The sequence below is a fragment of the Brachypodium distachyon genome, chromosome 1 (assembly GCF_000005505.3).
Source record: "Brachypodium distachyon strain Bd21 chromosome 1, Brachypodium_distachyon_v3.0, whole genome shotgun sequence".
NCBI lineage: Eukaryota > Viridiplantae > Streptophyta > Magnoliopsida > Poales > Poaceae > Brachypodium > Brachypodium distachyon.
The window spans coordinates 30,232,186-30,256,952 of NC_016131.3; the positions used below are offsets into that span (position 1 = coordinate 30,232,186).

Below are 24,767 nucleotides of genomic sequence, written 5' to 3' on the forward strand. Positions count from 1 at the left end.
TCTGGATAATCCTGAGCTTGCAAAATCATGCCACAAAGAGAGAATATGAAATCGACAGAGCGATACGGAAACAAAATGGAGATGCGGGAAATACTGTTGCCGATAGGACCAGAAACATGTAATGTCACAAGTTTCTTTATATATATATAAAGATCCGCCCTACAGAGACTGCAAAAATGTAGGGACAGGAACTATAACAAAAGAAATGTCTGACAGCAACCCTGTTTCTTTCCTACAGTCTATGAATCGAGACAACAACACAAAATTTCAACTATGACATGTTTCTACTCTCCTTTTGGTGACCACTACCATGCCCTATTTTACACATGACGGGGCACCGTCCAAGTGTCCATGATTCTAATGTACATGAGCAGGCTGCAAAACAGACCAATGCTAGAATACATACAGTATAAAAGTTGCCGAGATAATCATCGGAGCCTCTCGACGAGATCATCAATCGGTGTGCGGAAACAATTGTTAGCATGGGTGCAGACCCAGGAGGCAACCACCCTTTCTGACCAAGGTATTCCATGTCTGGTATAATGATGTTTTGCTGAAGCTGTATCCTCTCAATTTGCCCAACATGAACTTGTCTTTTGGGCATCAGAAGAGTTGCACTGATTATATGTACTCGCTATCTTCTTTCTACATGTATACTTGACTTTATTAATTCCGAACAACTTCTGCAGCTCTTTGCCTCATCATCTCATCTACGGCTGCCCTCCTCCTGGACTCAGACTGCTGTTGCAACCTTCTTAGGTGGTTTTTGAGATCCCTGTTTTCAAGCAACCCAACATTATTCATCTGTCCTCAATGGCAGTGGCATAGTAGTGAAAACTAAAGCAGTACAAGGGTGGCAAGAAGGGAAGGGGCTTTGTTACCTGCATCTTGGTATACTACATTTTGATTCTTTGCAAGCCCGGGCATGGAGCTGAAGGAGAGACCACATTTTCTGACACACTTTACAACCCTTAGCTGCCCGTATTTTGCAAATCATCGCATGTTTGAAGAGTCGCTTAACTCTTAGGCAGTCAGGATACAGGCAAGGTATAGCACGGCATGAGTGCGCATGGACCAAGAGGTCAAGCATTCTCCGTGCCTGTAGATCCATGAAACGAACATCATAAGTTAGTTAAGACTGATACTTTTATGGGTTAATCTACAAAGTGGATAGCACAAACAATGGTTTCTTTTCTCACAAAGACAAGTTACTGGGAAAGTTCATAGGCAACCATGTTCACAGAAGCAACAGTCTTGCAAAAACTGTCAGTATGTCAATTATGCTGAAAGGATAAATCTGGTGTACAGGACAGTAGCATTATGAGTGTGCAAAATTGGTTTTCAAGAGAATAAGTGGACATGCATTGGTATTAAACGATTCAACAAGAAATTAAGTGGCAGCATACAAAAATGTACATGCTGGAATTATTTTTTCTCAGAATATAAATCACCTGCTGAACACGCATCTGGCGAGCTTCCTTATTTTGAGCATTGCGGTCAGTGGATGATGGATGATTTGTTAACTTGTGAGGATGATTGGCACCTCCATCTTTTTGGTAACATGCAGCACATACGTCAAAGTCTGTGCATTCTTCACATCGCCATCCTAGACCAGTTTCAATATCATTTTTGCAGATATTACATGTGGTAACAAAAGCTGGTGCAGTTGGATTATGGAGGTGGTATAACACCATCATTGAGGAATGCTTTGCACGGCGAAGTGTGTCATGTTGATAGCGATTTCCTTGACAGAGACTCAGAAATGCCTGTCGGGTGTCGAAAAACTCACACTCTAAGATATCATCTTTGTCCATGGTATCTCCAGGCACCCCAGCAATTTCAACCTAAAATGATATTATGTACAAAAAGTTTTGCGATTATTTGCTTTATTTCTTCATAACGAGTCAAAAACTTTGAGTACTTATAATAAGTTATCCAGAACTTACTGGATGGAGCACATGCGAGTCTCTACTATTATTTGGGTGCCTCTCCTTTTCTTCAAGCTGTTGATCTGTATCATAACAACTGCAACAACAAATTCATCAGTTTTGGAAGCAAGGGCAGCAGCTAACACTAGACTAGATATAAGCAGAGCTTAGAGCAGTTTATCGACATATGAAGCTGGTTGGAGATTAGGCTGTTAGTGATAATAAAATATATTTGGTTATGCATTAGCTTTACAATTAAAATTGTGCATCACCAAGAGCCAAACTCAGTATATTTATAATGTTGCAATAACAAGCTCAAAATAAGCTAGAGTTGGAGCAGGGCCTTTGTTGATATTTTTCTTTTACATTTTCTCCTGTAGCATTCCACAAGGATCCCATTTCCTTTGACATTATTATGCCACTCCCTCCGATCCAAATTACTTGTCGCAGCTTTGTCTAGATACACATTTCAGTGTGTAGATACATGTGTATCTAGTCTAAGCTGCGACAAGTAATTTGGATCAGAGAGAGTAACATATTTTATTTTTATTTCAAAAACCTTATAATTGTGCCAGAACTGGCGATGCTTTTAGGATTGCAGCATGTATAGACCCCCTATAATCATGCACATCTTAGACATCTACCAAACAGATGTACCATATATTGGCCATATCACATGAAATTAACAAATGCAATTAAGGTAAGTAACTTACCTGTCACAGATATTAAAACTTCTGCATTGATGGCAGACCCAGCGTTTTCCAGCTACCATAAGAATAGAGCAGTGACTGCAAGAATGCTGCAAATGGACCATGATAAAATCTTCCTTCATTGGGTAAATGGTTTCTCCAAGCTGCACAGTATCAACTTGATGTTTCAGAATAACATGTGACAACTGATACAAAGTTGTTGCATGACGATATATCTATATATTTATCTATCTATATATATATATACCTTTTGCATCAAAATAGCATCCTTTGAAGCATTCCCACTTAGATCAGTCTGCCCAGCAGCTCTAAGAGCTCTTTTTGTGATAGCCTTCTTTACTTTCCCCTTCTGCAACTTACTATCATTTTCTTCTAGGAAAAGTTGGTTGATCATATCTTCTGCAGCTCCTGGCCAATAATCGCCATCGAAATATGGCAAGCGAGATGCGGTAACTTTAGCTTTGCACTCTTTTGTAGTGATAAAGAAGTGATCATAGAGATTTGTCAGCTCAACAACAATATGCTCCTTCATAGCTTTTCGAAGCATAGATAGGTACCTGTGAAAGTATTCTTTAATCCATATAATGCAAAACATCATTTATGAGCAGAATAACACAAATGGCCATCTATGGTCTTACCATTCGCGCAGCTTATCAGACCTTGGCGTCTTCTGAATCTCAGGATGGCAGTATAGAATGTAATCTTCACCCTTCAAAGGTGGGCAAGCCCATATGTAGCAGCTAGTGAATCCACGCTGCTTACAGTACTCAAGATAACCTATCTGTAAAACCAATATCATACTAAGCACAAATTGAAAATAATGAAAGTTAGAGTAAATTAAAATTTAGGAAGCCATTAACACTCTGCTTGCCATACCTAAACTTTCTAAAACTTATGGTCATAAAACTCACTAGGCATAGTGAATTACCAGAATTTCATGGTAGACATATGTCCGCAAGGCCTCCCCAGACACTGTTTTTACCTCAGGTCTAAAGAATTTGACAGAATCAAGGTACGAAAGATAAACCCGGCGTTGGTTTGGGGCTGCACATTCTGCACCAAATTCTTGAACATACATGCCAAATAGGCATACTTCAACACCTTCTATTTTCTGAAATAAGAGAATAGCCTGCAAAATATTTCATAATATTCCAAAAGTATGAGGACCTCAATTAACTAGACTTTCCTCTCGAAGAACTCATTTTGTATTTGAAATGGCTGGATTGTTTTGTTACCTTGGATTTGTAAGGGAATTCTGCTGGGTACTTGTCTTCTTGAAAAATCTCAAAAAAACGTGGTTTAACTTCCAATTTCTTGTCCACTGATGAAACAACCCTGACCACAAGTCCAGCTGCACCAGGAACCTAACAAGTGAGAAAAAAAAAGCAAGTCAAACAAAAAAGAAATCTCCACTTAGAGATCAGCAACTGCGAAAAATTAATAGAATGGTGAACATAATGATGGTACATTGTACTCAAGGACATAATTCCCCAGTAAGTAATTGAGGCGGTGCTAACAATGCACAATCTAGCACGTTAAGTTAACAAAAAATGCATCACAGGCGAATGTCAGCCTTGTTGTTTGTGTCGATATAATGGCGGTCATCTTATCAGCTTACTGAACAGTATTTAGCACAGGTGCTACAGAGAGATGTTTTTATATCCCGCATTGAAAATCCTCCTTCCTTATTGGAATACGTAAATGATCAGAAACTTTTGCCCCGAAGAACGTTATGCTATACAGTATATAAAATGAACCATATAGACGAAATTTCCCAATCCCTAAAAAAGAAAATATGACCCCTTCTTCCTACACATTACCAAGAAATGGTAATCTTTCTTTTATAGGCTAATTTCGATTGGATTTTAGATGTATATCATTCCTTGATTATACAACAAGGATCCAGAACAGGATGACAGGGATCAAAAACCGCTAATTCGTATAAAACCATCGAGCCAGCCCAACCAGAAACTAGAGCTGTGTGCATTATGTGCACCGCAAGCAATCGACCCGGATATTCAATATGACAATATGAACACGATACCAAGGCAAACCCATGGAAATACCGCTTTAGCAAAGGAAAATAGACACGATATCGCTTTATTTTATGGCATTGTAAAAGACTATCCATATCCTATGGACCTAACCAGCATCAGCTGCACTAATAGAGAGGTAAAGGGGGACTGTTTGTCAGTAACACCACAAGATAAAACAGCAGTCTGCTAAGTTCTTTGTCTGGTTGCTACACAAACTTAATTCTTTTGACTCATTTGTTAGCAGAAAGTTTCAAGCAGAGGCCAGAGCGTTACACAGTGCAGAACTACATACAGAAGAAGCTAAGGAAAGTCAATCCCATTATTGTCTTTTGAATTCACGCTGCTGCTATAACTTGGTTATGAAATAAAGGTGGTGCTGCATTTTTACAGGCTCTCAACAAAGTTAATACAATTAAGCTTACTATGTGCCCAAGTCTCTTAACTTAGCCATGGAGATTTCATGGTTAATGTCATGAGGACAGAGAATCAACATACATTTGGCTATGGAGATATTTCCAAAAGAACTACCAACCTCGAACAAGTTTTCTAGACTTACATTGTAGCAGTTACCATTATGGCAGTAGTTTTTTCTACAGTTACCTCGTAGTGGTGGTAACTACTGTCAAACAAGTGTTCATATTCTGTTGTTAGCTAGTAGCAAGCCAAATGAACCAAACAAATAGCCACGCCCTTGCAGGCCGTAGATTGTGCTAGCTAGAAATCCTTGCCCAACTAGGCATGACTAGCAGAAGATCCAAACACACCTGTAATCTAGTGGGTGACTTAGGGCATGTCAAAGATTTTTTTCACTCCGATGATACAGCTATTGCGAAATCATTACAGTTACTCTATGAATGTCTGATACAGGTAAGTATGATATATTCTAAATCAGTTTTATTCAGTCTGATACAGGTATGTATATAATGTGTACTAAAACTAAAAGTATGAAAATAAGATTTAATATGCATTCAAAGAATGAAACTTTGAAATGATGCATATAAAGTTCTATATGTTTGGTATTGCTTCATTATACAATTTTGTGTGTACCATGATGTACTATATGATTTGGATAACAATTTTAACGCTGCAAATATCTGACATTTCTTACACCCTTTGCTTTGCTGGATCTTTACCATGTTAGTAGGTTAGAACAGGTACTCTTCATCATATCAGTTGTAATATAGTTTGTAAATAACAGAGATCTGGCTATGGGAATGCCAAGAGGCACAAGGGGTGAAAATGTATGGTGTGCAGTTGTGCTCAAGCTGTGAAACTCATCTACAAACTTCAGTGTGGTACACGTACTCTTGCCACGAAGGCATTAACTCAAAAGGTGCACCTGTAGCAGATAAGGGCATAACGGGGGGTACAAAACAAGGCAGTACTAATAGGTGCACAAGCACAACTGCACATGCATGAAAATAAGGACCTAGGATCTGACAAAATTAAATTTAAAATAGACAATTTATATAAAAGAAAATCAAAATATGCAGGAGCTGCAGGTTTCTAAGTATGGGAATTGAACCTGAGACCTCTTGCACCATAATCAACTGCTTTTATCACACTGATTTTGTAAAATAAAACAGGCAAAATTTGTGTTGTTGAGACCAGCTTTTATCGCACTAACCTCATCAAAGCTTTTCCCATCACGAAGTGCCCGGTTATGTCTCTCTTCTCTAAGCCTTTTAAAAAGGCGTTCTTCTATATGATCACTAAGCACAGTCTTTGGAAGATCTTTAGCACCAAGAACAGCACTTTGCGGCAAAGGAATGCGTAAACCATGCTCTATCTCCCAAACATAGCACTTGGGGCAAATATATTCTGCTTCTCCTACATCATTCCTTTTGCTATTGAAAAGGGCGCAAATCTGATGCTGCCAGCTTTGACATTTGCCACACTCAACCCACTGTAGAGCCAATCAATTAGAATACATTAGCATACAAGAAAAGTGTACAGAGCTACAAGTCACAACCTACCAAAAGGAAAATTGAAATGCTTACCGATTCTTCTGTTTCGACGTCGTTTCTCTTTTTGGCGAGTTTATCCTTGTCAATTAGCTTCCCTTCAACCTCAATTTTGTGGTTGCGAGACTCATTGTAACACAACATACAGAAATTGTGGGAGGTTTCAATAGTGGAAACAGTATAGTATAATGCATTTCGTTTTATCCTAACACCACAGGGAGAACAATATATTGGCGGAGGTTCAAAATTAAGCTTCACTACTTTGCAAAGCTGGCATGAGTTCTCATTTTCAGAATGTTCCATCGCTTGAGATTTTCCAACTTTAGCTTTACTCTGTCAAATAAAGGAACAGAAAAAATAGTTAATACTTTGTAGGTGCCACGAGCATACAATTGCTGGAAATGCTTACATTATTTAATCAGTCTATTTATTAATTAAAAAAGGCAAAAGATATGAACTGTCAGGGGTTGTAAATACAAGCAGTAATAGAACAATCAGGTAAAAAGAAATCAGCTGATTACTCCCTCCATCCCATTTTACATATGGTCTTAGGTTTCCGTTTTTATTTTTTTTCCAGTAAGAAGTGTCGTATTAGGAATCACCTAATTAAAGTTTCAGTTTCCACACAGAAGGGCTTTTGCATGGCTGGGCTAGGTGCGCATGCACGGGCTGTATGCAGCCTCGACCAGTACACGCAGGTGGGGCCGTGAGGCGTGGGGGTGTGCGATTAATTAGGAGAGATCGTTCCAATGCGTTTTAGATGCAGCAATAACTTACGATTCAAACTTTCTTGGTATCCGAAATAAATATAAAACGACTTACAAAATGGGACGGATGGAGTACGTCGGTAACAAAAAAAACAGGGTTATTAAAAGTTTAAAACCACTGGATCTATGAGTTTTTATATAATTTACCTGATTGAAAATACGAACTAAAAGGGTATTTATATCATGCTTACAAAAAATGCCATGTTTGCAAGCAATCGATTTCTGCGGGCTTGCAATTTGCCAAGAGTAAATGCTTGTAAATAACTGCAATCTTTACTATCGACAAATGGTGATCATCTTGCATAGAAGTAATCGGTATTTGGTATGTTGTGCCCCCTCCCTTCCTCCCCTCTTTTTATTTGGTATTTCATATATAGTAACATCTAACAGTACAGCATCCTTCCAAAACTGTGCATGCACCATGGTACAATAAGTAAAATTTATCCCACTGGGCAGTGGGAAATTACACTCAAAATCGACTAGTTACTCCCTCCACTCCTTAAAAGAGGACATATTAGCTTTCATTAAGACAAGGCTTTGACCACAAATTACTATGTTAAGATGTGATTTATGTGGCATGAAATTAGTATCGTTAGATTTATTATCAAAAGTATTTTATAATACTTGTGGTTTCATATCTTACAAGCCACATACTAATACAGTAATTCTAAGTCAAAACCTTGTCTTAATGAAAGTTAATATGCCCTCTTTTAAGGAACGGAGGGAGTACAATATTTATTTTTACATTGCTTTTCTATCAAAAAAATCATTTGACAAATTACCTGGTCAAAAATATACAAGGTTCATTATAGAGGAGGCAATTTTATGAAACCAGTTTTTTTATAACTCCGGTATCAACCACATGAACATGGCAATAATAAAAGCTATACAAAGATCAAGAGAAAAAGGAAATGCTGATTCACGATTCAGAAGCTGCCTGATAATTTGCTAAGTCTGGATCACATTTCTTAGACATCCAACCATTCATATTCTCATCCCACTCCATATACAGAATTAATTTTGCAGTATCATTTTACTAACTTACACATTCTTCTGTACTGCAGTTCCAGGCTTAAATATGTGCAACTTAACCAATAAGATAGTGATTTAATTAATTGCAGATTTAACATGGGAAAGCAACGGAGAAGAAATTTGACCATATCTATTTGGTGTTCTAATTCATTTGTCACAACCTTAGATCCCCCTGAACGTGCCTAGCAACTGTGCAAAAAGATATCAAATCGTAATAGTGATATTATTTTTTCCAAATTCAAGAAGCATACCTGACCAACCCATTGCTTCAGACTGTCAGCGTGCTCTTTAATTTGTTCTGGAGTGAACAATTCCATGAGAGAAACACCTTTTATCTTTGGTTTCAAAGATTTGGCCATCATGGTACGTCCATTTGTTTTGTTCTTAAAATCAACAACATTCTTATTCATGTCTTTGTCAGCCAATAAGTTTGCTTGCTGGACACCAGAAATCACATTATTTTGCATAGCACCTACTTTCCCATCAATACCATGACCAATTATTACAGGATCTTCTGGAGGTGGCATATCAGCCATCACATTGACCTCCTGTTTTGGGACCATCTTGGTTTCTTGCTCCTGCGATATAAACCTTGGGTTTGCTTCAGAAACATCGACATTAGGGTTTTTATTTTCCGGTGCATTTGTAGACATGGGCTGCAACCTTAAACGCTTTGGTGCCAGTGGTTGCTCATCAAAGGTATGAACTACCACCAGGTCAATGTCCATCCTATCATCATGTGCTCCATTGGTGGTTTGTTGAATTGTATTCTTTTGAGTAGTTAATATAGGCTCATCAAGAGTGAGCTTGTGTGCCTGTTCAGAAGAGCGGCGCAATCTTTCCTTTACCTTGCTGCAGACAGGACAGTGCTCATCAATGCATTTTTCATAGTGACCAGACAACATCTTTGATTGGCTGCAGTACCGATAAGCACACCTTTTTGTTTGACAGTCCCTAAAATGCTTCACAATTTCCTGTACAGAAGCACAATATTGAGATTTACAACTTCCTACAGGAGCTGGACAAGCCTCTGCATGCTTCAACATTAGCAACCACCGTATCTGATTGAGGTCATCTTTCATCTTTCGTGTGGCCTGTATATATCCTCTTGTTAAGAGCTTTGGCAATTTAGGATCAGATGAAGTCACAGCACAACCAACAATTAGAGAATCAGATGAAACAAGCTGATGTCCTCTATCTTCTGCCATTGTTCCACAAAAATAATCCTGGCCCTGCTTTTCAATTGAAAAACAATTAGTCACATGCGCCTTGTCTATTGGTTGAGATTTAAAATGTGGTTGCAACAATGGTTCAGTGTACTTTCCATTCACGAAACAACCGGCACCACTCAAACCACCAACAGATTTCTGGTGCAGGGACAATAACGGCTGAGAACCATGAGAATTCAAAGCTGGAATGTGAAAATGTTGCCCCCTGTTGTCATTATCCTGAGAACTTGTTAGTTGGCACTGGCCCTTGAGGTTAGCATACTTGGTTACTTGGGAAGACATCAGTTCACTGTGCGATAGGTCTCCATGGCCCAACAGTTGGTCAGCATGACCAGAACCAAGTTGACATTGCTCCAAAGAGTTGCCCCTTCGATTAAACTGATGCTGCTGTGTATTTTGCTGCTGGCAATTGAAACTATAATGATTTTGCACAAACTGGGAATGACAATGCTGCAACTGCTGCTGCCGGAGTAGCTGTTCTTGAGATAACTGTGATGCACTAAAATTCACTATTTTTTTATGATCCAAGAGTTCAGCTTTCATACAATGTTGGGGCTGTCGCTGAAGGGATTGAGTGGTTGCCTGACTTGTAAGAAACTCAGCATTCATTATTGAATTAGACAGAAAATTTGCATCATTAGTGGCCAGGTTGCTTGTAGGTGCAGAAGAACCAGTGTCATAGAAACTTATAGGGATAGTCATATCAGCTGATGCTACAGAAGAAAACAGACACTGTTTAGTGTTTACGGTATTGCAGTACCAAAAAACTAGCAAGCATTACTTCGTGAATTGAAAAAACAAAGTAAATACAAGTAAAATCAACTTATGATGGTAACAAGTCTCGCGGCCAACCATAAAATCAACTTATGATGGTAACATGTGAAGTTTATCAAGATAGACAATACTACCTCAAAAGATTATCAAGAGGACAACTCTATTACAGTACTGCAAACAATAAACTGATAGAAGTTATAATTCTCCTATGTGTTGCACATCGTTGTAGAAAGTTTGCTACATGAAGTTTTTTTTTTCAGGGCTACATCAAGAATTTCAAAAATTGCATACATTTTGTACTATTTCCTTGTGATCCTTATCATTTATTTAAGGAACAGATTTTGGGAGGAGATAGACCTCTAGAACTCTACAGAACAAAGGGAGGACGAAAACAACTTTTGGTAAGAGAAGACTCTTAATTCATACTTTGCATGCTTACAATACTCATCCTTGCACAGAGGATAGACTAATAGAAAGCTAAACTTATCTTTTAGAAACCAATCAAATTTATCAGAAACTAGACAACTTAATTGACAAAATAAGATCTTCCCAGTCCTGGCAACTGGGTGACTGCCTTGATGATACCTGAACAGTAACTCCAATAGTACCATATCACTCGCGCAAAAAAAAAATAGTACCATACCAGGTATGTCCTTCTTTTCTAACAGGTTGCATGTATTTTATGCTCCCTCCGTCTGGATATAAGTGACTTGGATTTGTCTAAATTCATATGTATCTAGGCGTGTTTTAGTGTATAGAAACATGTGGATTTAGATAAATTCAGGTCACTTATTTCCGGACGGAGGGAGTACCAATTGAACAAAAGCAAATATACATTTTACTTTTGTACCTAATAAATGAATAATGACCCAAAGGTATTTTCTTTCTTTCCTAAATGCATTCCTGTAGGTGAGAATTGAGATGGATAATTTATGGATCAAGAATCAGATTCCAAAGCCATATGCCTTTTTACAGAACTTGTAGCAGCGAAGAGTGTGATCACTACCGATTAGTTTTCCTCTGTATAGAGGCACAATAATCAAATAGAATGGTATAAAATAGTTCCATCTATAAAAAGAAAGCAGACGTACTTGATGTCTTTTGTGGAGGAAAAGCATTAAACTGCTGATGAAACGATTTGTTGCAAGAACTGCCATAAGGAGATGGGTTAGCAAATGCTTCTGATGGCGTGGTTCTGTGCAAATTCGAACGTAATCCCATGCCATCATTCATTTTTGCATCCGATGAACCATATGATGAAGTATCTGGCATGCTTGAGTGTACCCCAGAACCAGCATCGCCCCCAAGGCGCTGCACTGGATAGCAACTTTGAGCATTATCAAATGGCTTATGTTCCTGCTGCATCTGTGGCATGATATTCAACTTCCCGTTAAAGCATCCAACTCCACTTAAGTACTCAGAATTAGCAAGCAAGGTAGGTTGATTGCTAAACCCTAGAGTTGGGATCGTATGAGTTGCCTGTCGTTGCAAGCTCCCTGAAGTTGTCACCACTGAGACGCTACTAGTGGTAGAATCTAGTGGCATGCTGGTGGATGGGTTCTGATACTGATTATGCATGGAACCTTCGAGCAAACATAGTAAGTAGTAAGTTGCAGTGTATTATGGACCGGCCAAAGAAAACAGAGAATATAGTATCTCTAAATATAAGCCAACAACAGTTATTCATTATTATCCGCAAAAAAAAAGTTATTCATTATTCACACCTGTAATTGAGTTATGACCGGTGGCTTTGGTGTCCATTAAATAGGGCATTGCAGAATTCCCATTTGCACTCTGAGCCATATCGCCTGTTGGAATCATTGTGCCATTGTTGGAGGAAGATGATACCTGCGTCAACATTTGTTGACGTTGGTGAATGGCTTTTAAAGCCTTATAAGCCTCTGCCAAATGTACCTCAATTGATCCCTTGAGCATTTCATAGTAACCAGCCTGCACATAAGAAATTAAAATATTAAATGAGAGAGAGAGTTAATGGTGCAAATATTAACACAGCAAAACGACTGCTAAAAACCAAATGTAAACTGAAGTACTAACTTAACCTTTTTAGCACATACAGAAAACAGATTACACATCTGGGCAAGAAAGTTAGGGGTTCATAATGTCTCACTGACATGCAGGTCATAGGGTCAAATTTCAGGGAGACAATGCTGTGGTGAATACTCTTTCTCTTTTTAACTATATAAGGACCTTTTTCCCTGCATCCACAAGATTTCCCGTGACGCTGAAATCCCACAGATTTTGGCTACATTGGACATTTGCATAAAACGAAGCATCGTAGTGTGTTAGACATCTGTGTCCCTATATCTCGTCATCATCATCCTGCCATTTCACTAGCCAAGTGGCACAAGGTTGCAATCTTTCAGTTATTACATTCATTATATAGCATATAGCATTGAGTTAAAAGAAGGAAGCATGGGTGTGGACTGCTGGTCTCCAGATGCCTGCACAAGGCACCAGAAGATTGAAAGCTTAGAGTTTTTTTCTGTCTTATATAGGAACTTGTTTATGAACAGGGACATGGTATTCAGACAACGTAGGTACATTAGCTTTCGAGATCCGTCTCAGCTATCCTTTGGTGCCCGGTCCGGAAAATACACATCACCACAACCTACTGAACCAGTTGAATGGCACGTACTCCTCACATCTGGATATTCTTTCTTAGAAATAAAATATACTCCAATTCTTGCTTAGGCATGCATATTTATGGTTTGTGTGCCTAAGGAAAACAACATAAAAGATTCAGATTACCTTGGTCGGATGCTTCTTGTACATAAAGACTTCAAGCTGCTTCACGAGGTGCATCAGCTGTTGATTTGTTTTAGTAAGTCCTCGCGTCTTTTTGAAAATGTCGGCTCTGCCAATGTTAAATTGGCGTTAATTAACACCATATTCAAGCTTGCGGTTTAAATACATCCTCCAGTAAGCAGTTCTTTCTTTAGACTGATGTACATTTAACAACTAGGCATGATTGGTTACACCACACCTTTTCAATACAACGAGACGCAATGCTTTTGCATTTTCTCAACAAAAAAAATGATTGGTTACACCAGAACCAATCAACTATTAGAGTTTGTCAAGAAGTAAAAAGCTTACATCCTCTCCAGCATGGTTCTGCGCATCGATATAAACTCATGATCCATGCCAGGGGGGCCCGGAGCGACCTGCAGCTGTTGTTGCTGTGGCATCCCATGCCCGCTGCCTGGATTCATCTGTGCGGTCTGCCCAGACAGGTGTGCCGCCTGCCCCAAATTCATCTTGCCCCCTCAAATGGGTATCAATGTATCGCCATCATCGCCCACTGGTGATCATATACAGCTGAATACATACAGCAACCAAACCACCACTAAATAAGTTATCAAGCTTACATCAATAACACAATGCGCAGCAGCACATAAAAAGAGGCAGGAAAGCAAGCTCAATCCAAATTCCAAAGCAAAACCTAGCAAATTCGATTAGAGCAACAGCACAACCTCGCCCGTTGTAGTGACAAGGGCGAGCTTAACTGAACCCTCCAAGACTCAGGGAGAAGAGAATGGTGAGTTCGCAGCAAGAAACACCCTAACACAATGTCTACTCGAACATGGGCGGACGCACCCGCGCCTTCACGAGTGGTCAACCGAGACGGATCGATCCTGCGCTCGATCGCCGACGAAGCAGGACGAGAGGAACCGGACCGGACCACCACGCAGCACCCAAACGAGCAACTAATCGAGAAACGCGGGGAGGAACCAAAATCCCGATTTGATCGCTCGAGACAGAGGATCCGGCCTTAACAGAGCTCGCTCTCTCCGGAACAGCAAGAATCTGCTGACGGGAAAAGCTAGGGCTTGCTTACCATCAAACGAAGAAGAAGTCGATCCCGAGTCCGGATTGGATCCCCAGTCCGCGCCAGCCCAGGGGTGGAGAGGAGGCGGGGGAGGACGACGGCCGCGAGGTGGAAGGGCGAGGAGGGTTTGGCTCGTGCGAGCGCGAGAACTTGAGGAGAAGTTGAGACGAACGGGGGGAAACGCGTCGGGACGGGAACGGGGAACGGAAAAGGGAGCCGCGAAGGAGGCCGGGCAAAATCCTGCCGTGTTTCCTCCAAATTTGTAGTGCCAGCCAAATTCTAACGTTGGGTTTTGGGTTTCTTCCTCTTTGCCTCTTCCGGTTTATTAACCCTAGACTAGATGGGCGTGGAAATCCCGTCTAGCTTGTTTCTTCGTTCTGTTGCTTACACGCTATGAACATGACACACTGAGCTCCTTTTATCAACAAACTATAGGATCCAACAGTGAATTTGGGTTTTTGTAGGTTTTTGTCATCCATGACATGATCTTAGAAGCCGAAGCTTATCCAACAAGTTTTTACTTAAATTGTTGCTATGCTACCAGGAAATTTCTTCGCTAAAAACCGCTACACATGAAACGGAAGTTGGAATCCCGCTGCAGAACCATGAAGATTTGTGTGCAGTGACAGGAAAGGAGAAAAAGGAAGACATAAAAGAGAGATAAACATGTAAAGACGACACTAGGAAACTGAAGGAAAAAAAGCCCATAACCAATGGCTCCACATGACCTGATTTTACCATGTCTACTTTAAGGTTTACGAAACACTCACAACATGTTCTTGGCGAGCTTTTTTCATTAACCAGCTGGAATCTGACCGTGAATTTGGGCTTTTGTTGGTTTTTACTGTTTGTGACATGATCTTCTCTTCCGAGGAACAAGAACCTTTTCAAATAACTAATGACTTAACTTGTTGTTAAAAGGAATATTGTTTGCTATAAAGTGCTATGTGTTGAAATGGTGCCAGAATTTTGTCAAGGGACCATAAAGACTGCGTGTAATGGTAAGGGAGAAAAAGTATGACGTAAACAGAGATAACATGTGAAAGAAGACAATAGAGGAAACTGAAAAAAGTTCCACCTACTCGGCTTGGCGTACCCGACACAAACATGCGTGCTTTAGTGTTTTGGCATGATATCACACATGTGCCCGCCTCTTTCCTTGTGGCATTCTTTCGTACCTTGCTTCTGGATGGCATGCCTATTCATTTGCCTTTTATAAGACCTGACAATTCTTGTTTATCTGTCAGTAGAAAGGCGTTAGTTCCTAGGTGAAGATATCTAGGTTGATATGGACATGCTAACCATGGATACGACCATTAGAACCCTAATTGTTGGTGTCTCTAATAATTATAATCAGGTGAATTCAATTACAAAATGTTTTCAATATGTTACCTGCAAAGAGGCGGAGCTACTATCTTGTGTAATCTTATTATGTAGGCATCTTATTGAACTTTACAAGTCCAAAGTGAAGATGAAGTGTTATAGCCTGCAAAGGGAGATTCAAAGTGAATCCTATCAAGTCTACTTTCCAACAAATCAAACGGCACATGATTCGGAGCTTGCTAGAGAAAGATATCACGAATTAAAGTTGAATCCGATTCGGGTCCGAGCTGTCAGGAGACCCGAATTTGTTTTAATCACCCAGACCGCATCCGGAGTCCAAATCAAGCAAACAAGTACTTGTTGGAAAGGTAATTACAAGACCTTTCCAACGGATCTGGCCCCATCAAGAGATTCGACTCGTGCTGACCGTGGCGGACAAAACAAGCAGACGGATCTGTTTTTCTGTTTCCTAAAGAGTTGTAGTTTGTTAGGAAAGTTAGAGATAGAGTTGGATTTCGGACTCCTTATTCAAGGTGGACGAAAATATCTCTCCCTCCTCCTTTATATACCCCATGAGCCCCCCTAAGGAGCCTTGGGTTTTGTTTAGTTAAAAGTTAGCCATCGCTACTACTTCGTGTAATCGCGTGTGTCGGTTAGACCACCTGTTTTACCGCTTTCGGAACCCCAACTTATCGTCTCGTTGAGACATTGGTTTGATATAGTATATTCGCAATTTTAGATTGCACCCGCTATTTATCTTGTTCTTGCTTGTTCTTCGATTGCTTGCAGGAACAAAGACCTTCGTGGTCAGGTTGATCGTGCCCCCGCGTGATCAATAACCCTTTGGAATTGGTGTATCGATTGCTAAGGCGCTGCCTCCTAGGCCGTAGTCGGATCGTCAACGTCACCTCCTACCCAAATCGAGAGTTACCAATCTCATCGAAAGATCGGGCCACCCCGACACGTATCACGTGGTATCAGAGCTTAAGGTTGCTCGGTGAGATTTTTCCAGTTTATCCGTAGTTTAGATCTATTTTTACCTATCGTCCAGAAAAAGCCAAAGAAAAATTAGAATTAGTTACCTTGTCCTAGAACCAATCTGAGCCTTGCAATTTTCACTTTAGTATTTGCATTGTTGAATCTTTGCTGCATTAATCGTGTCGAGTTGCTGGATTAGATTGGATCGTTTTTCAGATTTTTTCTACTAGATCGAACTTGCTTTTGGTTTTCTTGTTCTTCGTGTGACGCAGGTTTCCTTCATCAATCTTCCGCCGCCAAACTTCCTGCCACACCACCGCCATAATCTCCCGCCGCCACCATATCTTCCACCGAGTCCCTCTTGGAGTCCTACACCGAGTCCCTCATCGAGTCCTACACCGAGTCCCTCTTCGAGTCCTACACCGAGTCCCTCGTCGAGTCCTACATCGAGTCGGCAAGTTATAGTTTTCAGCCGCGAATCCGAGTCCGAGTCCAATAAGGAGTGCTTTTGGAAAGTGTTTCATCATAGATCGAATTTTGTTTAGAGATCAAGTTGTTTGGAAATTTGAAAAAAAAAAAGGAAAGAAAAAAAAAAGGAAAGAAAGAAAGAAAAAAAAACGAAAAAAAAAAAGAGTTCGAGTCAGTTTCGGACCCGAGTCCGAGTAGAATTTTAGTTTCGGGTGGGTTTGACCCGTGTTCAGTAAAACGGGCGTATCTTTTGCGTACCAACTCGGTTTTGGACGTTCTTGGACTTTTTGGAAAGCTCAGGACGAGGCTCATCAGGAAATATCCAGGGCGTTGCCCTGCACTTTGAGCCCCAAATTCGGTTTGTAAGGTGGACTTTCTGAGCTTCCAAGTTTTTGCATCCGTTTTCCGACGTCGCTGCAGCGCGGTGTTTCTCAGTTTTCTCCACCGTCCGATATCCGTTTTGAGTGATCTTGCCCTTGCTGGAAAGCTTGTGTCGATACCCTTCTAACCCATATTTTTCCATATTTTTCTGAATTTTTCTTACTGCAGCCTTTGCTGTTCTTCGACAGACCGACGTACAGTTTTCCGGTCCTTCTTTTGCGTGAGTTTCTGGGGTAGAAAAAAAGAAAAAAAAGAAAAAAAGAAGAAGAAAAGAATAAGAAGCCAAACAGAAGGCCACAAAAAGAAAAAAAAAGAAAAAAAATCCCAGGGATTTACTTCTTGTGCCATCTTTCTATCCTACCTTCTTCAGTATCTAGGCTTAGATTATTTCTGTAATTCGTTCTTATCGACTCCAGCAGCTAGGACTAGCATTATTGAGCATATTTTCAACTTTGCATTGCTGATTTGATTATTTGCTATTCTTTGCTACTCACAAAAGCCTCCAAGCTCCACAGATTCTACACCTAGGTTGGTTTGTTACCGAGGCATCGATACATTTAATATTCGGAGGGCTTGGTCACGCCGCTGGCCATCACCTTCCTGTTTTGCATGGTAAGAACTTGTAAGAACTTGATTTTTAGCTTGAGAGTTGAGCGACTTGTAGCCACATCCTAGTAGTTGATAGGAACATATTACTGTGATTTGTTTCTTGTTTTCTACTAACCATGACAGGACTTACACGAAGCATGGCAACTAGACCGATGCTATCCCGTGACCGCAATGAGTGCTTTTCACCACGGCCATCCTCCACGTCTCTTGTTGATAATGCCACGGCAACGGTACAAAACAATCCTTCTAATACATATAAATTGTGTGTACCTTTCTTTGAGGGGGAAAATGATGCTGAAACGTATATAGATTGGGAGCTAGTTTTAACTGAACAATTCACATGCTTCCATGTACTAGATAGTCGTAAGGTCCAAATTGCTAGTAGTAAATTTCGTTTTGATGCATTATCATGGTGGTGTGAGATAGTTAGAGCAAACAAAATACCTCACACTTGGATTGATATGAAGAAAATCATGAGAGAAAAATATGTTCCTCCAAGTTATGCTTATGAGTTGCGTTCCAAATTACGACATTTGACACAAGATGATAAAACTGTTGATGATTACTACCATGAGTTCCAAATTTTAACCTTGCGATCTAGTTTAGATGAAACCGAACAAAGAAAAATGGATAGGTTTTATTGTGGGCTTAACTTTGATATTTCTTACATAATTGAATACGGAAAATACGACTCTCTATTGTGTTTGCTTAATCTTGCTCGTGAAGCGGAGAGGAAATTGGAGAGAAGGTGTACAAGAAACGTGTTGAGCCTACAAGGTAATGATAAAGATGATTGTGTTGCTGAACAAAATATGACATGTGATGAAATAAATGAGATACCCGTTGAATTTTCTGCACCATGTGAAATTGTTGATTTACATGCTGATTTGAGTACACCCATTTATTCAAATGATAATGATTTATGTGAGGAGATACCTACTGTTTTGGAAGAGACTTGTGACGCGATGATTAAATTTGATTTATGTTGCATTGAATTAATTAAACATGAAGAAGTGTTTCCTATGGTTCCGCCTAATAATTCTTTGTGTTCTATTAGACTTGATGCACCTATATATTTGTCACATGCAAGGGATAAAGGTTCTGAGTTAACAATTTCAAAATCTTTTGCTAATGCCCATGGATACACTATTCAATTAATTGGAGAAGATGACGTGAACAATAAATTTTGGGTGCATCAGATTTGGATTGCTTGTGATAACTTTCTTGATTTGGGAGAACATAATATGTTGCATATGCTTAACCATTTTGATATGACCTCCAATATTGGTGTTGATTATTTGCCAATTAGTTTTTTACACGATTGTTCGAATATTAGTGCTTTGACATGCTCTAAATTTCAGCATCTTGTAGTAACTAATTTGGGTAACATTATTAATTATTATTCTCCAGTGTTGGGATGGTATAATGGTGAGCGGTGCAAATCAAATATAAGATATCGTTTCACTTATATATGCAAAACATATTGTCAATCTTCTTGCTGGAATGATATTCATGATGATTGTGTGACTAATTATCTCATGAGATTGTGTTATAAAACATTAATTGTGCAACATGGGAGTGGAGTTAAAAATAACGATATATACATATACCATGCGCATACCTTGTCTCTTTTGTTAGCATATTTTCAGCATAAACGACGCCGAGGACGGCTTTCCTTTCAAGAAAGGGAGGATGATATGGACATGCTAACCATGGATACGACCATTAGAACCCTAATTGTTGGTGTCTCTAATAATTATAATCAGGTGAATTCAATTACAAAATGTTTTCAATATGTTACCTGCAAAGAGGCGGAGCTACTATCTTGTGTAATCTTATTATGTAGGCATCTTATTGAACTTTACAAGTCCAAAGTGAAGATGAAGTGTTATAGCCTGCAAAGGGAGATTCAAAGTGAAGCCTATCAAGTCTACTTTCCAACAAATCAAACGGCACATGATTCGGAGCTTGCTAGAGAAAGATATCACGAATTAAAGTTGAATCCGATTCGGGTCCGAGCTGTCAGGAGACCCGAATTTGTTTTAATCACCCAGACCGCATCCGGAGTCCAAATCAAGCAAACAAGTACTTGTTGGAAAGGTAATTACAAGACCTTTCCAACGGATCTGGCCCCATCAAGAGATTCGACTCGTGCTGACCGTGGCGGACAAAACAAGCAGACGGATCTGTTTTTCTGTTTCCTAAAGAGTTGTAGTTTGTTAGGAAAGTTAGAGATAGAGTTGGATTTCGAACTCCTTATTCAAGGTGGACGAAAATATCTCTCCCTCCTCCTTTATATACCCCATGAGCCCCCCTAAGGAGCCTTGGGTTTTGTTTAGTTAAAAGTTAGCCATCGCTACTACTTCGTGTAATCGCGTGTGTCGGTTAGACCACCTGTTTTACCGCTTTCGGAACCCCAACTTATCGTCTCGTTGAGACATTGGTTTGATATAGTATATTCGCAATTTTAGATTGCACCCGCTATTTATCTTGTTCTTGCTTGTTCTTCGATTGCTTGCAGGAACAAAGACCTTCGTGGTCAGGTTGATCGTGGCCCCGCGTGATCAATAACCCTTTGGAATTGGTGTATCGATTGCTAAGGCGCTGCCTCCTAGGCCGTAGTCGGATCGTCAACGTCACCTCCTACCCAAATCGAGAGTTACCAATCTCATCGAAAGATCGGGCCACCCGCACCCGTATCATAGGTCCTCACTGAAGAGGCTTTATTCATTCCACACGCACGCTAATCTGATAGACCTTCTTGTCGCCTGTCTAGTAAACTTACTGGTGGCACCTTTGTGGCTATTTGAGGCCTACTTATTGATATTAGTAAACTGATCATCCATTTCCCAAGAAAAAAACTATAGTTGTTCAGCAAATAAAGGCAAGTATGTTTGTTAGATAGCCAAACACGATTATCAATTTCATTTTCTAGTTTAGAACTATATAGCTGCGATAATCAGTTTCACTAGAAAAAAGGTTGCATGATCAGATATGTGCAACTGCTGACACAACTTGAGGCTTTAAACTGCTAAACATCTCCTTTTTGCTAGTTGAGCGAGCTTGATCATGAGCTACACCATTATCTTCTCTTTTTACATGGCTAAACTTCGCATCTGGGAGACTTTCACCATGGAGAGGACCTTATTATTGAGAAATAAAGCATTATGGTATAGCAGAACTGCCTTATCTTTCAAGGCGGAGACAATAGAGAGGCCATCAGACTTTAAGACTATGTCTTGCTGTTTTCCAGGTGATTGTGAAATACCAATGTAGAATCGAACCTCCTCAAACATGCTCAAGCATCCCGCAAGCCATTTTTTTAGGTTTCATTGAATAATGATCTACGTAGTAAAATTCTTAAGAAGTCGAACGCTGCAAAATTCTTAGGAGGATCCTTTGAATTGAGAACCTGACGGTGACACATATAGCTGGCCAACGGGCCGGGCCCGGCCAATTACGTGCTTGGCCTGACATGGAATTAAAAGGGTCGTGCCGGCCTGCGACCCGTCTTGGGCCATGCCTGGGCCTCGGCCTCGAGCCCACGGGCCGACATGACACCGCCCGTTTAACTTTATTTTTTTATTCTACATTTCATGCATGCCATAGCCCATCTTCTCTACTCCTCTTTGGCCCAGTCCCGCACTGGCGTACTCCCTTCTTTTCTGCATGGGGCCGAAATGCCGAAGCCCATTCCCTCTCCCCACTCCTCCTCTCGCTCGGTCGCTCCGAAGTCTGAACCCTGCACCGACACAGCAGCACCAACCACCTTTTCCAGCGACGTGTGGGTGGAGCTCCACCTAGCCGAGACCATCGCCTCCCACCTCCTCGACCTCTTCGCGTCCCCGCTCGCCAGGACCATTGCCTGCGCATGGGGCTAGATCTGGAGGCAACGGCAGCCGGGCACGAGGCTCGATCTGGCGACGCACGGGGATTGGCGGCAACGCACCAAGGCGGAGGCACAGAGCTTGGCGGCAACCGGAGAGCAAGAAGGAGATGGCCTCGGGCTAAACGGGGCCACAAGCTTTTTTTTGACCTGACGGAGTAAATAGGCCCTGACGGCCCGACTAGGCTCGTGTGTTGTGCCTGGGCTGAGGTTTCGCCGCAGCGAACCAACACGGCACGGCCCACTCCAACGGGTCCAGCCCGTTAGCCACCTATACACACCCCGCATCCTAACAGGCTCGGCACGGCCCGTTCATAAGTGGGCCGTGCCAGACCTGGGCCGGCCAATGGGTCCGGTCACACCAACCGTGCGAAAAACCGTGCATTTTACCTCAAAAATCTCTAACCGCCAAAACCTTCCCACTCGGGCCAACGCAGAACCTCCTCTTTCTTCTCCGGCTGTCGGCGGCGATGCTTACCCGCAGAGCCAAGAAGCGAAAATCGCACGAAGCCGGATTTGACGCCGGCATCCGACCACCAGCGAGCGAGAACCGCGAGGCCGGAGAAGGGCCCGACCTGATCAGCAACCTCCCCAACGGCGTTCTCCGCCACATCATCTCGCTCCTCCCCACCAAGGACGGGGCCCGCACCCAATCCCTCTCCACCCAATGGGGGCACCTCTTCCGCTCCGCCCCGCTCAACCTCGAGGTCGAGCTCCGCCGCGAAGACGAGCCCGCCCCATCCAGCCTCGTCTCCCGCATCCTCGCCGACCACCAGGCCCCCTGCCGCCGGCTCTCTCTCACCTGGTATGGCTACAAATCTGACTACGTCACCCCCTTTTTGAACGGCTGGCTCCAGTCGCCAGCCCTCAATGACCTCCGTGAGTTGGATCTATGGCAAAACCGCAAGGAAAGCGGCAGGGAACGCTGGGTAGTGCCCAGGGAGGACCCTCATACGCTGCCGCCATCCGTGCTCCGGTTTTCGCCCACCCTCCGCATCCTCAGCATCAATTCCACCGGTTACATGATCCATTTCCCCTCCATTGCCACCGTTGCCGGCGATGTACATTTCCCCACCTCAAGCAGCTCACCCTTAAAGGTGTCGTCATCTCGGAGGGCTACCTCCACAGTATTCTTGCTGGCTGCCCTGTGATCGACAGCTTGGTGCTTAGTGAATTGGATGGTGTCCGTGGCGTTCGGATCAACTCGTCCACCCTTAGGAGGCTAGGTGTATCCTCTGGTTTTGTACATGGACCAGAGGAAGTGTTGCAACAAGTGATTATTGAGGATGCCCCTCTCCTAGAAAAGTTGTTTCTATCTGGATTAGACAGTGACCTATCCATCAGTTTGGTTTGTGCACCTAAACTGGACTTCTTGGGTTCTCTGCCAGAAGGGTTCACCAAAGTCAAGCTTGAAACCACAGTTCTTCAGGTATCTATTTCTCTATCGAGCAGCCATCTCACTGTATTTACTCATTCTTACAGATCTTGTCACTAGCCATTCATATGCCTTATTATATCGTGTGCTAACCATTCATATGTCTTGCTTAATTCAGAGAATTGTTGCTGTCAGCTTGAAGAGTGTGGTGTCTACTGTTAAAGTTTTAGTTTTGCGCATGTCCCCTGCAAGTGTTGATGACGCCATTGACTATGCGACATTATTTCCTTGCTTGGAGAAGTTATATGTCTTGGTGAGAATTCTTTGCAACCGTTTTGTCTTACGCCTCTTTATTTTACATCAAGTTGATTCATTGTCTTCTTGTGCCATCCATCCTTATGTGGAAGCATGCTTAAAATCAACTAACTTCAAATCATTTTCAGTTATATCGGGTTGGGGCATCAAAAAGAGCACGACACCATTTTCCACTCGATCATACTGAATGCTTTGAACTGCATCTAAAAAAAATAGTGCTGATGAATTATCAAGGAACTCCGAGAGATTTATATTTTGCAAGGTTTTTTCTTTTGAATGCAAAAGTGCTAGAACATATGGTGTTCGCATCATTCTGAATGGATAGTTGATCAACAAAGAAAACTACAGCTGGATAAGAGGGCTTCTGAAGGTGCTCAGTTTGATTTTGTGGTTGATTCTTACTTCGGTGATGATATACATATTGGCCACATCCATGATTTGACTGCTGCCGATCCCTTTGATAGTTCGTTATGTTGATTCCGTCATGTTAGTTTCCTTTGAGAGTTCTGCCTTAGTTATTTTATGGTATCAGAAACTTTAGAAGGCATCTGTGATGTTAATGTTTACTTCTGTTGGAACAGCTGTATGCCATTGCCATTTGTACCATTTCGGTTTCTATATTTTTTATTCAGTAATGGATGTGTGCTTTCACAACTTATATTATCTTTTGGACAATGGAGGTGTCATGTTTCTCCCAGTATCATTTAGACAACGCCTTGTTGATCCAAGTGTCTTGGGACACCAAAATATGATGTATTTGGCTCTCTTATAAAACTCATGTGTTTACTTTTGTTGGAATGTCTGTATTTCATTCCCCATCTATGTTGTTGCTGCTACATCACATGCATATTCTAATTGGTTCGATTTCTTAATTTTAATTCATTAGTTAATGGTGGTGTGATTTCCCAACTTATTTTGGACAACAATGGGGTCGAAGCCAGTGTCATGTAGACGAGCACCTAAATATGATGTTTTTGGCTCTCTTATCAACTGCAGTTTTGAGCCATTATTTCTCACTTCCTGACGAAACACTATGTGCGCTTATGGTGGCTGTTGATTTATTTTTTTAAGGGGTAGATGCTCATAATTTAGCTAGAACGGGTTCACCGCTTTCTTGTGGCCGTCGTGTTTGGCTTTTACATGTT

The 24,767-nt window shown here is 41.2% G+C and overlaps 2 protein-coding genes across 3 annotated transcripts; one reads left to right on the forward strand and one right to left on the reverse strand.

Moving 5' to 3' along the window:
- Window positions 1-117: 117 nt before the first annotated feature.
- LOC100829148 (probable histone acetyltransferase HAC-like 1) lies at window positions 118-14,568 on the reverse strand. Of its 2 annotated transcripts, none has more exons than XM_014897488.2 (17): window positions 14,297-14,568; window positions 13,555-13,776; window positions 13,210-13,315; window positions 12,165-12,390; window positions 11,532-12,023; window positions 8,689-10,373; window positions 6,675-6,971; window positions 6,302-6,580; window positions 3,874-4,002; window positions 3,567-3,767; window positions 3,277-3,419; window positions 2,886-3,195; window positions 2,642-2,781; window positions 1,947-2,025; window positions 1,452-1,844; window positions 882-1,099; window positions 118-775 (listed from the first exon to the last, which is right to left on the reverse strand). In XM_014897488.2, the coding sequence occupies exons 2-17, from the start codon at window positions 13,713-13,715 to the stop codon at window positions 667-669; spliced, it is 4,968 nt and encodes a 1,655-aa protein (XP_014752974.1). In that variant the 5' UTR covers window positions 13,716-13,776; window positions 14,297-14,568; the 3' UTR covers window positions 118-666. The 2 variants fall into 2 exon arrangements, with proteins under 2 accessions (XP_014752974.1, XP_014752973.1); XM_014897487.2 differs by having other exon boundaries at window positions 8,689-10,379; window positions 14,297-14,567.
- Window positions 14,569-22,371: 7,803 nt separating this feature from the next.
- Window positions 22,372-24,257, forward strand: LOC100829445 (F-box/LRR-repeat protein At5g35995-like). The gene is given in 4 exon segments (XM_014896604.2): window positions 22,372-23,003; window positions 23,006-23,361; window positions 23,486-23,620; window positions 23,751-24,257. Coding segments are annotated over 4 exon segments (1,281 nt in total). The 5' UTR covers window positions 22,372-22,402; the 3' UTR covers window positions 23,940-24,257.
- Window positions 24,258-24,767: the final 510 nt, after the last annotated feature.